This window comes from Coccinella septempunctata, chromosome 6 (genome assembly GCF_907165205.1).
Source record: "Coccinella septempunctata chromosome 6, icCocSept1.1, whole genome shotgun sequence".
Taxonomy (NCBI): domain Eukaryota; kingdom Metazoa; phylum Arthropoda; class Insecta; order Coleoptera; family Coccinellidae; genus Coccinella; species Coccinella septempunctata.
The window spans coordinates 19,346,679-19,360,285 of NC_058194.1; the positions used below are offsets into that span (position 1 = coordinate 19,346,679).

At 35.3% G+C, this 13,607-nt stretch overlaps 1 protein-coding gene across 3 annotated transcripts; it reads right to left on the reverse strand.

Annotated features, from left to right (window-relative positions):
- Positions 1 to 885: 885 nt before the first annotated feature.
- On the reverse strand, positions 886 to 13,273 carry LOC123314767 (serine/threonine-protein kinase Warts). Of its 3 annotated transcripts, XR_006537867.1 has the most exons (10): positions 13,000 to 13,273; positions 11,760 to 12,214; positions 11,240 to 11,682; positions 10,896 to 11,182; positions 6,282 to 6,908; positions 5,508 to 6,198; positions 5,241 to 5,419; positions 4,903 to 5,180; positions 3,118 to 3,638; positions 886 to 940 (listed from the first exon to the last, which is right to left on the reverse strand). XR_006537867.1 is itself a non-coding variant. In XM_044900105.1 (9 exons), exons 2-9 carry the CDS (start codon positions 12,042 to 12,044, stop codon positions 3,210 to 3,212), a joined length of 3,219 nt encoding a protein of 1,072 aa, XP_044756040.1. In that variant the 5' UTR covers positions 12,045 to 12,214; positions 13,000 to 13,273; the 3' UTR covers positions 2,652 to 3,209. The 3 variants fall into 3 exon arrangements, 2 of the variants coding, with proteins under 2 accessions (XP_044756040.1, XP_044756041.1); XM_044900105.1 differs by lacking the exon at positions 886 to 940 and having other exon boundaries at positions 2,652 to 3,638; XM_044900106.1 differs by lacking the exons at positions 886 to 940; positions 13,000 to 13,273 and adding an exon at positions 12,591 to 12,968 and having other exon boundaries at positions 2,652 to 3,638.
- Between the last annotated feature and the right edge of the window lie 334 nt (positions 13,274 to 13,607).

Below are 13,607 nucleotides of genomic sequence, written 5' to 3' on the forward strand. Positions count from 1 at the left end.
AGGTTTGGGTTTATCCGTCCAACACACCCAGCAATCAGTATTCAAGCTTAATATAGAGTATCAACATATTCGACCTGTGATATTTTGAGTAGTAGTTTTGAATTCATCGTTTCACTTAGGAAACATAAAAATAATTTCCTACAGAAAAGAAACTTTTTTATTAGTAACTGCATCATATATATAATTTTACTGTATTTGTCAACAAATGCAATTTTTTCGAATAAAATTAAAAATTCCATTGATCTTTCATATTGAAAGAATAAAAAAACTGATGATATTTCATAAATAAAAAAGATTTCTTATAATAACGATAGAACCCAATCACAGACAATAATGTACCACTATGAAAGATAAAGCAAAACCAGACCGAATTTCAGACTTAGAAGCACAGACAAGTATTTATTTATACTGTAGAAGATTGATTAACCCTTATTTCATATCACTCAAACAAAATTTGTCACAACTGTGCTCAAAAGTATTTATATGAAGCAATATGTTTCTTACAGTATGATTCTGAAATGAGATTGAATATAGAGTAAGACAAAATATTTTTCCGAAAAATGAATACTGATCCCACTTATCAACCTCAAATTTGGTAGTTGATTAGCTAATTGTGAATTCGATCAATCAGATAAAATAGCGCATGAAATCTTTTATGGGTTGCTTAGTAATATATCACATTTTTACATAAAAATATTAGCACCATATGCGAAAGTTTAGTTACTCAGTAATTTTATTCGAAATTCATTAATCAATTCACTTAACAGTAGCAAGTCTCAAGTTCTTCCCAAGTTGAAAAATGTTACTCAGGAACTAAAATAACAAACCAATTTATGAACTTTCAACTTGCCCTCTGAAGAACATATATAATATACCCTTTTTTTCTTATTAGTCATGAATAAATATAATATTTAAATTATTTCCTCTTTGGTTTTCGTTCCTACAACAATGAAAAAGGCTGTAGTATATTTTATTTGCATAGAATTAAATATAATACATATATTTATAGAGAAAAAATTATAAATAACATGTAAATGGTAATTAACGAACTAATAAAAAGGAATGAATCAGTTTATAGCAGATAATATATTCGATGAAAATTAAAACAAAAACCAAGTTCATTTCAGTAGAAAAAGTACTTCGAGATAGTGGAAGTACCAGAAATGAATACTTTTTGGAAGGAATGAGAGAAATATAGTGAAATTTTTCTGAATTAATTGTAAAAACTTTCCACGTAAGAATTAAGAAATGGATATAACCATATAACGAAAATCATCATCAATTCAGATGGATAACTCAGGTCGATAGTAATATCATTAATTGTATCGATCTAAATCGAACTAAACCTATCAATCAGGGTACCAAGAAGAAGGCCACTCCTTTGAAGAAGGAGAAATGCTGATTATGGTTTCGGTCTTACTAGACCTCGTCAGAGCAACACAACACACCCCGATGAAAAACGACTCGGAATTTATGGAATATATCAAATGCTAGCGCAAAAAAGTTATAATAATCTCCCAGTACCACATAGCAGGCAATTATCCAACTCAATTCCCTCTTAGTGATCCCCAGAACATTTATAATGATAAGTAATGCTCTAAAACCAGTTGTAAGAACTGCATTTCGTAGCCAACATGCATGCAAGGAGTGGTAGAACATCTCGTTTTAAAGGTTCAAACCGATGTCCGGAAATCTTAATAATGAAATTAAACAACCTAAGAACATGAACTGATCAAAATAAATAATTCGATATAAATATCCACAAACGTTACAATCTGAATCGAAATAGCCACATGCCATCATTCAGGCTACCAACGGACCATCCAATCAAATAGGGGTAGATACTCATCAAAGCAGCACAACTCTCACCTCGATGAAAAAGGCGATTAATTGGAGGAATATTCTATCAACTCAGAATGCCTTTAGGCGTTGTTTCATTTCATTATACATAATTAAAATTTGTAGGTATTGTGACTGTATTCTATAATATTAGTGTGTTGACTTAGTTTAAACTACGAGATGAAGGTAAGGTGTGCACAATGCAAACGTTACTTTAACTTAAGTTTCACTTGCGGGGGGTCAAAATTGATTGAGGAAACTTGTCGCAAAAAAAGTATGCTTGGAAATGAAAATAATCAGTAAATTTGTGGAGTTTTCGAAAATATGAAATACAGGATGTAACATTTGAAATATCAAAGTTGCGATCCACCCTAAACCACCCTCTTCTATTATCTTGGAGTATATTGTCGAATCGATCCTGGTAGCATGTTCTATGTACTGAATTTAAATACTACACTAAAGTGACGAAATAGAAATCAGCGCAAACTACAAATATCCAATGAACAAATTGAAAATCCATATATGGATGGACCAGATTCAAAAAACATTGATTGATTCACTTTTGTGGCACCACCAATAAAAAAATTGGTATTCAAGAAATAGTCTTACTTCCAAAATCAGAACACTTCGTCTAATTTACTCGGTACTTTGAATTAAATATATCGTAAATAGTACTAAATTTCCAATGAAAAATGTATTATAAACTGATGCATTCCTCCTTCACGATGTCATTCTCCATTTCACTTCACCTCCATATATCATAGCCGATTTTCCTCAAGCAAAGATTTCAAAGAAATCGCCCATACTCATAAATTGGTTTGATATTTTCTGACGGCAAATAAATGCCAACTCTGATTTCGAATTCTTTTCAGTTTCTCAGAAATCAGTTCCTATACAAACGCCAAGAACTATTTCAATTGTGAGAATAAATGAAACTTAATACTCTCTGTAAATGTCTAGCACATCATAAAAATAAGGTTTCAGAAATAAAAATATTATTTCCAAGCACGCTGACATAGAATTTCGTTAATGGAACATCAAACACCATCCACTCCCTAAACAGTTACATATGTAACCTTAAGGCACAAATTAAGAACCTAATACTTTCAGTACTGATCTACAATAGTAAACAGCTAAAAAATATTGCTATCATTTCCTTCAGCATTAGTTTTCAGTGATAGAAGGCACATTACATTGATAGATCAAATACCTCCCGATAATTCTTCAGAAAGGTTTCAACACCAGGAGAACCTGTAATAGTATATCAAAAGTACGTACCAAATGAATTATTCCACTAGAAATCATTTCCTAATCCATTTGAACAGGATCTTTTTTGGCAAGATAAATAAAACACTTCTCATATGAAATTCTCAGACATAAACGTGACCCTGATTGTCGTTATCATCTAAATTGATCCTGTTGAATACTGGACCTCCCCCGTCATCGAAAAATCGTCTAAAAGTGAATTCGAAGAAGCCATGGAAAAGATTGGAGTCGTCCAACTGCTCGTCGGAGGCTGTTGAATCGATGGACGCGGAATTTCTGAGCCTGTCAGGATCGACAGGATCAAAATTGGAGGTGTCGGTTGGATAATCAATACGTGGTACATAAGGGGCTGTTTGCTGACGCAGACCTTTCTCAAAGTCGATATCTTTGAAGAACGGATGCGCTTTCACTTCACTGGCATTTTTACCTAAACGTTTGTCGGCACTCGTACACAATTTCAATATAAGGTCAGTGCTTTCTTTTGAAAGCTTGCTTTGCTTTGGTATTTGAAGTGTCGTTTCCCAATTGATGACCTGAAAGTAATCATTACTAAGGGACTTCAATCATTCATTGTCATTGTGTTAGCAGATTATGCATTAGGAAAAAGTAGCATAGGGTATGATGTAGAACGCCTTCATAAGTCTTCGAGCTCTCCAAGTTACCGAAGTGAGAGCAGTTCTAGGTCTGCCTGGGCAAATTCTGAAACGGTTCTGAGCAGATATTTTTTTTTTCGGGAACTGAAAGATTTTGTCAACTATCCACATATTCCATTAATACTTTTCGATTCATAAGTGTTTCAAATTATCTGTAAATGGTATGATAAAAATCATATAGGTATACAGCTTCAAACGCCTTTAACCCTTTCACTGTATTTGTCCCTTTGTAGGGACATCGGTTTTCAACCAAGCATTTGTATTGTATACGCATTTGTCCCTCTGATGGAATTTTATGATTTAAAGAATAGTTCTCTCTCTCTCTCTCTCTCTCTCTCTCTCTCTTCATTAGCTTGTTAATTTTTATTACCTTGTTAATCTTTATTATAAGGGACTTTCCCCAAATCAGAAATGTTTTCCGGAAATCCTAAATGCTGAATCAGGCAAAGCCCAAAATGATGAATTCAACTCTATTTTAAGTAACGAATGGCTTATTTTGACTAGATGAGTGCATTTTCGCAGACTATCAACTGTACCTATCCAGCATACTACACTAAACATCACAGCATTTATGGAATACAGTGAAGTAAAATTTTAAAAACATTTTCTTCCGGCATGCATATCCTGTACGAGTATGGGGTGTATGTAACACCGATGGGAGAGTATAGACGCAAATGAGTGTAGAAAAAAATATCGTGATTCAGACTATTAAAAGCTTCTAATCGGAATGAAATGTGCTTATTTTTGCTAACACATTGTGGTAAATAGAAAAAAATCGCATGATAATAATCCATCACTGTGACAGTTGATTATCACCCCTATCTGAGGTCGGTGCTAACCTTACTTTTGTCAAACTGATGATAACGTATATTTGTAAGGAACGTCAGGCGGGAGTTTTTTCTGTGACATTTGCGTTTGGTAAACGTTAAAAATCTCGATTTTCTCATTTCCGATCCGGACTCAGGGACGAGACTGTCACTTTCTGAAATGGCTTCTTCGGGTGAGTGAAGACTATTCTTCTTATTACTTAACAAAACTTTTTTTTATTGATCCTAGTGACTATCAGGTCGGTAATTATTTCTTTTCAGTTTACAATTGCCAAAAACAAAGATCTCGAACACATTATTTCCGAAACTTTTCCTACCTTATATTGTGTTTCTGCTGGAGTATTGGCTAGGAAAGGCGGACGACCAACCACCATTTCATACAGTATTACTCCCACACTCCACCAATCACAAAGCTGGGTATAACCCGTTCTTTGTAACACTTCGGGAGCTATGTAATTCGGTGTGCCGACGAGGGAGTGAGCTAAACAACGATGCTCTCTCCTTCTTCGCCTTTCCAAAGGCTTCAAACTTTTACATTTACACTCCTCATTCCAGTCGTCAATGGGATCCATAGAATCCTGCCTACTGTGATCACCTAAAAATAAAACGAAATCGTTAGTAATTAGATTTAGTTAAGAACATATTCAAGACAAACCATTGGGCTGGTAATATTTAGAGTTGTGCGTCCATCTGAATCCTGTACAGAGACCGAAATCTGTAAGTTTGATATGTCCACTTCTATCAATCAGAATGTTATCCGGTTTGATGTCTCTGTGGATGAAGCCCATCTTATGGACACTTTCCACGGCGCAGGTCAGTTCAGCAATGTAAAACCTTGAAATAAATTGTTTTCAAATTATAACAATCGAGTAGGTTTATTTCAAAGAAGGCCAAGAAAGATTTTAAAACTAATCCAACTCACTTTGCTAACTTTTCCTCGAAAATTTCCTTCTTAATCAACAAAGACATCAAATCACCACCTGGTACATAATCCATGATGAAATATAGAATGTCACTGTCTTGAAAAGAATAATACAGTTTCACAACCCATTCATTATCAGCTTCTGCCAGGATATCTCTTTCTGCTTTCACATGAGCTACTTGATTTCTTTTTAGTACATCAGCTTTCCTCAACGTTTTCATAGCATATAGATGATTTGTATCTATTTTTCTGACCAGAGTAACCTCACCGAACGCACCAACACCAATAGGTTTTATTTTGACAAACATACTCTTATCCATCTTTGCTCTCTTCAGTCTGATATAATTCGACTCTTTCTGGGATAGCATTTTTCTCATCTGCTGTTGAGCTTCCGGACACAGGCCAATTTTGGTCATCTCATTCTCTAGTTGCATCCTCCTCAATATCCTCTGTCGGTATGATTTGATAACGTTCTCAATATGTTGTTCCATGAAAAACTTAAAAGCTTGTGGAGAATAGTTTTTCACTTTACCATCCCTTCTTTCCTCCTCCTTTTCTTTGCTAATTTTTTTCCTCTCTGGGATAGGAGATTGATGTTTGATTTTCGTGTAAGGAGGCAACTGAGGAGGTGCATCGCTTTTATTATCACTATTACCGTTCATCATATTATTGTGTTTGACTGAAGATGATGCTGCAAGTGAAAATTACCCATTTAATAAGAAAGCTGTAAAACCTTGAAATAAAAATTAAAATGTATGAGATTCCTGTAATTACCTGTAGGTGGCAGTGGTGGAGCATTGTCTGAATAACCCCTGTTTTCACCAACGCAAGTCGATTGCGGACTATCGGATCGAACACAATCTTGAGGTATAGCAGGTGAATATTTCCTCTTCAACGGAGGGTGAACGTGTGGAGAAGTTCTAGGTGACTTAGCACATTCAACTGTTGATACCAGAGCATGACTATCATCTGTATATGGTGGAGGTGGTAGCTGAGGATGATTAGCGCCTCTTTGCGCTTTTACTTTTGCCTGCATCGTGCTGGCATAGCTTGGAGGTTCTGTCGTAGGTACAGAAATAATAGTTGGAGCAGTGGTGGGACATGATGATGCAAGAGCATTTGCGTTTATACCGTTTGTGTACGCTTTCTGTTGGATGGATATGTTATAGGATGGTGGTGGAACTGCGGTGGTGGGAGGAGTCGTACTGCTAGGAGAAGGGGGAATCTGCGGAACTGTTGGCGCAATCGCGGTCTGTAAAATTGGTTTCTGCACTTGAGTACTTTTAACTGACTGCATTATAATTGGAGGTTGTGTTTTCGTCTGTCTGGATGTCCAAGCCTGAATGGGCGCGGGTCTGGCTATCGATGCAGATGTTGACACAGGGCTTGGACTAGGGGATCCTGCAAGAGTTTGAAAAGGAATGAAAAACATAAAGTAAACAGTAATAAATATGTAATTTTTAGCCAACAAACATAATATACACTATTCTTCAAATTCATCAATTGAAAAGTGTTAGGGAATTTGTTTCATGTTCATGAGTAAACTAAAATGGTTACAAGTTCGTGCATGAACAGATACGATTGTAATTGGATTTTCCAGGTCTTGCTCGCTATTATTTATTAATATTTCAAGTGGACATTAATTTTTTTACAGCACGCATGCGGACTATTGTCGCTTATACTCAAAACCACCCATTGCATCATAGAAGTTTGACGAATTGCACCGCATTAAGATTCCCAAGCAATGAGGTACCTAGCATAAAATGCGCATACAAGGTAACCATCGAAGTGTTTCGAATAAATGATATGACAACATTGAAGTTTTCTTTCAAGTTGCCAAACTGATCTCTGAAATCGTGACAGCCTAGTGTTTCCAAAACACATCCAGAGAGACTTTTGCTTACTTAGTGCCATTAATACAATATAGGCTTTAAAAAGTGTCAAAAAAATGCTTGAAATTAGAGGTTCTAGCGGCCCGAAAAGTATACAGCTATAGTTACTATTTTTCGTATATGGACCATAATTTGTCGGTCGAAATCGTTCTGGTTAGCCTCTACTGTGTCGTCAGGAACAATGTTATGAATAAACAACACGAATCGTTATTATTATTTCTGTGATATTATAAAATGGAATCGCAACAACTTTGCTCCATTGTGTAGGACATATTCGATGTTACGATCGAATGTACTCTACAATAATTAATGATAGAATGCATAAATATATTCTCTTCTCTGAAGGAAGAATATTACAGACCATTCATTCCTAATGACCTCAGGATACAATACAAGTATACATATGACCTTTTTCCTTCTTTTATGCCTGAAGAAGGAAGCTTTCCTATAATTATCGAGTATTGTGGTTCTGAACGGTAGATAATTTATTCATGCTTAAAAACAATAGTTTCTGCACTAGTCATATAAAAAACCTTAGCACATGCATGAATATGTACATTAAAAATTCATACTACGTGAAAAAACAACCACATATTTTTTTACTATTTCTAGTATCGTGTTCATGAAAACTGCGGTTCTATAGCAGCTGATGTTTTTCTAACAAGCATCAAGTTCTCCATAACTTAAATTGACAGAGATCAAACAACAATATGAAACTGTTCTTTATTCTTTCCAAAAGGCGATCGACCGAAGTCCTTCAGTCTGTATTTATAAGTGTGTGGATGTGAAACATTTTAATATCAAATTAATGCATGTTATCTCCGAAAATTTTCTAGTTCTTCCCATATTGTTCACTGGATGTCAGGTTGGTGATGCGCTGGCCAATTACCTTAATTTTTTGAGTGTATAGAGCAGACAGTTGGGCGGGTTATGAAGAGGATTCCTTGGATGTCTCATCTTGGTAATAGACCTTTCTTTGAGAGGTGGTTTCTGTAGTTTGAAGAATTTTCGTTTTGTGTAATTAACCTATAGAAATACTGGATGACAGTATTCTAATGAATTGATTGTGATAAGCTGTTCTAATGCTTATTCCAGTATTTTTGTGGGTTAAACTTCGGAAGTGTACGCTCTTGTTGATACAACTTTTCTCTATAAATGTCGCATTTTTTCCAAAATTTAACTTTTGATCCAAATTATTTTGCACTTGACAATTTATGACTGTACTTCCTAGCAATCATTTGGGGGAGTTTAGTGTTATTTCATGAATGAATGCGACGAAATGGGATGTGTCAAGATTAAATTGTAGTCTCCATGTTGAACCACGTCAGCGTTTCATAAAATAGCAGCTGAAGGTTATTACAGCTCTAGAAAACGTTTTGTTGTGACTGATGAGTTTTGCGGCACCAGAAAATTGTAGCACATACAGGTTTATGTCAAATTGTTTGGGGTTGTGCAAATAGATGACGTAGCAATACACCTTAATAGGATGCGTTTCCACTGGCAACCCTTGATGGCTTTTTACTTTGATTTGAAGCATTCGGTTCATTAGGTAGTATCTTAGAAGCCAGATCGAATAAGCAGGATATTTCAAAATTTTCTATTTGTAAAGTAGTCCTTTGTGTCAGATACTGTAGGAGGGAGATCCATTTTCCCCAGGAGGCATTGCTTGTATTCCTCTGTGTCATGGTTTATATTCATTCAATAGGCTCGTTCGGAAAATCATATCTACGGTACAGCTATATAGAGAAGCACTTTGAATACAACAAAAATAAATTTTTCTTTGATCACAATTTTTCGTTCACATCATATAAATAATCCCTTGTCACCACTTATAACTCTGATCGCCAGCTAAGATAATCGCGGTGACTACTAGTGAAGTAGGATTTGAAGCCATCTCACGTCCCCTTCATAACCGGTTTCAAAATTCGACAGTAACTTCAGAATAACCACTAGTAACCGATAAGGCACGAAACATCGCTTTTATTCAGTTCATATCGTTGAATGGTTTACCTATGAGCTACCAGTGCCGTCTACCTCATGAAAGATTTTTTTTCTCGTCACTATTGCTCTTCTTCCCCCCATCCATAAGGGCTATCTATTCCCGAATTCCCCATATTATAATGAGTAGTAATAGAGTAAGATATTTCATTAACTTATATAAATACAATTTCCTCTTTGAGAAAATGGACTTTTTCACCAGATTTGCTGTGTCTCATTTCCACCACTGCCGCTGTGGATCTTGTAATAGACGTTAGTTCGATTATTTCCAAAATTTGTTCCTCGATTTCTATCATACAGGCATCTTCAAACAAATTTACGTCGTCTTGTTTTCATGCTTCCGACTTTGCCACTTTACCGCCGCGTTCTAGATTCGTACTTGAAATTTCATGGAATCGCATTTGACTTGGGGGGCTTCGCCTTCTTTGATATTTCATATAGGCTATTTTTGATGAAATGATTTACTTTGACGAGTCGAACGTTCCAACAAAAAGACTTGAATTAGAACTAGGATGAGAGAAGGCTATTGATTTTACTGGAAACTGGAAAAAATTGTTGCAACTTGTGTTGCCCAAACGAAGTCAAATGAGACCGAAACCATGAGGACCATCTATTCTTTCTCGACGAAGTGATACTCGACTAGAATCAATAACTGTTGTAGGAAAGTCTTAATCCTTTAGTCCAAGAGAATAACCAACATTACCTATTATAAAGCAACTGCATGTTATGTGTCAATAATTTAATTTTCCTCCATAACAAAAAATGGATATTTTTAAACGCTGATCTCTTGTACTTTCCATGCAAATTACTAGATAAAGAATCCCTTCAATCGTTTGTATAAACATTAATTATGATCATCTCATATTTTCAAATTCATTCATTTTCTAAAGTAAATTCACATTGTGAGAAATATTTAACTACTAGGACCTTCATGTAGAACGGACAACATAGCGCTGATTTAAAACCCAACAATGTTTTGATAAGCGTCACAACCTCACATTTTCGTCCTATACAAAGTGAAATGTGTCAGATTTAAATGACTAGCCAACTGCTTTTATTAAAGTTAATGGAGTAAATGTATTTATGGAATATATTTATCAATATCTTAATGGCATTAATCGCTAGTATGATTTTTTATATGAAGACAGGTTAGGAATCCAAAACATTAACTTGATAAATTTATCAGATTTGTAAGATATGCAATTAAAAAATGTTATAGTAGAATTTGTTTGCACTTAACCTTCAACACTTCATAGCCCACTTGACAAAAATTTTTAGCATGCACAATAATTTGAAAGCATTCATAATCTCAAACATCTAACCCAATTGAATTATTGGGGCTAGGATTGGAAGCAGAGGAGACTTTTAAAACCTTCCAAAACAAGGAAGGGTTATGTAATCTCAAAAATGCTGTACTTATATTTCACTCTCATTGCTGCTCTTACCAAATTGAATCTATGAAGTTTATTTTAGGAATCGGTAGTATTGGAAAATTTACCTGCAGAAGTGGATCCTGAATATATTCCAGATGAAGGACTTTTTCTAAAATCTTGCGTAGGACTTTGTCTATTTTGTATTGAAACAGAATATGAAGGTGGTGGGGGATTGGTTGAAGGGCTAGATGATATGAGTGGATAAGGAGGGGGTGGTTCAGCATTTGATGAAGCAGCACTGCTCTGATACAAACTGAGTGCTTGCATTTGCTGAGAAAGTTGCTGCTGAACTTGTGGACCATTTTGGACAATCATTGGTTGACGACCAGATGATGAAACACTGCTTACAGGACTGTAAAAAAAAATTCTCAAATTTTTCTTCACTGCCTCCAATATGTTTCCTTCTTACCTAGTGCCTCTCTGTTGAAGAGAGGGTGAAGTATATGAGGAAACAGCCGGTGGTGGTCTGGAAGGAACAACAGGAGCGGGAGACATACGCTTAAACAGTTGATGAACATTACCAGGTACAGGCTGATAAGCTGAAACATGGGGAGGTGGAGGAGGAGGTGGGGTATTTCTAGGCGGGGGTGGGGGAGGCGGCTCGTTGAAACTAGGAGAGTACCTACTGACAGTGGATTGGATATCTGTAAGTCGAGGACTGTCTGACCGAGAACTTCCTGCTCCACTATCCAGAGCAGGACTTCCCCGAGGCATCACCAGCTCTCTTTCTAGACTAGGTTTCCTGATCAATTTGGTGTAACCACTTTTCGAGTCTATTTGTTTATTCATCAAATAATCAATTGCCGCTTCCATTCTTCCATTAGAGAATTGTAATGCTCTCATGGCAGCATCCTACCCAAAATAACAAATCAATCAACAATAAATCCAAACTAATAAAAAATTATAATTATAAATAACTGATGTAGTACCTCCGAATATCCCATACTGAGAAGTTGGGAGAGCATATGATGCAAATGAATAACATCATTATCTGAACTAGTTCCTCCAGATGCAGAGCTGAAAGAACTAACTCCACTTGTAGCAGAAAAATTGGATATGGTGCTGGCTGCACTAGATTCAATAGCTTCACTACCGCTCTTTGCATATGGCCGAAGAGAGTTTTGTATCTCTTCCATAGCCTTTTGATGATAGCCCGAAGATCGGGCAGAGGTGCTCGAGTTCATGTTGATGGTAGGCCGAGGCTGTTGACCCATACTGGGTCCCAATCCCTATAGATATCTCACATAACAATTGCAACATGAGGACTCACTTCAACATTTTTCCAAACATCTTTGGTAATATGAAGGAAAAAAGCAGAGTTACTATGCAGTAATAATCCTTCCAGCAGTGATAACAATTTATACTCTGTGTTATGTTACAATATCTGAAAAACAAAAGAAACTTGATTACAAAAATTAATTGAGAACATTAAATTGATGATTATGACCAAAATCTCAATAGATGGCAGTAAATATAAACGAATATTTGTCATAATTCAATAAGACATTTCCAACTGAAGGATTTTGGCTTTTTAAACAGCGCTATTCACATTTTCATATGAAAATTAATTTTAGACTATTGTCTAAGCACTCTAAGGCAATGATGCATCGGTTAAAGGTGAGGTATGATTTATTTTCTGTTAAAAATCTCAAACAAATAGATAATTTATAGTAAAAAATAGTATTTTGTTAAATAATGTGTACGGTTTTATCGTAACAGATTATATGGGTAATAAAAAATAAATTTCATGTAGATATAACCTTTTTATAAAATCCTAGAGTATTTGGCTATTCTTTCAAATAGGATTCCTATGAAGGGGTATACAGAAATGGAAAACAGTTACTCAGCACCTCATCAAAATCCATTGAAGATATCTTCAATTATTCAACCTCAATTCAAAATTTGGCACTCAATTTATCCAGAAATCTATTGTAAATACTTCAGAGCCAATTAATTTTAGCTGCAATGTCCCTAAACTGTAGTATAACATTCATCTTCAGTTTGGGATGCTCAAACTTTCAGAAGAACTATGTGCCAAATTACTCTGAAATGTCTCATTCATGTAAGGTCGATGCATTCCACACATGCATTCTTTCCTATTATATGTGGTATAGATTTTCCCTCATTTTACCTTCAATATAAGCATATGGAACAGATTTCAATAAATACCTTATTGACTGGTAAATATAAATGAGAATCTGCTACAAATCTGACAGATTTGTAAATCCATCTCATTTTATGTGGGTATCCAACAACACTTTTACCACTTCTATCTCATGCATAACTGTTGGATTTTAACAGTGTCCAAAACTTGGATATTCAATAGTTATTCCTGTATATGTGGAAAACAACACTCAGCTTGAAAAAAGCTTTTCCAAATATTTTAAAGAAAACAAAGAAAATTCTCATAGGTTCAGTTGTCAGCCATATTACATAGTGTCAAATACCTTAATCTGCCAACCTAACGAAAAATGCAAAACAATTATTTAGATACAATTCGTTCCTTTTACTCAGTATTTCTGGAAAATTATCATTCATTATAATAATTTACATTCATATCTTGCAGACAATAGTCCTTTGAAGTCAAAAATATTGAATTATTTCTAATTTTTAATTTTGTAACATTGGTATCATCAGTGGATGTAGTGCTAGGAAATGCATGGGCGGCGCTGAGAATAGTCTAAGAAGTATGGAAAATGGACAGTAATTTCCTTCCGAACAAGAAGAAATTGAGGCACAAATTTAATTGTATCCTTCAGAAAACAGTTCAGAGCATC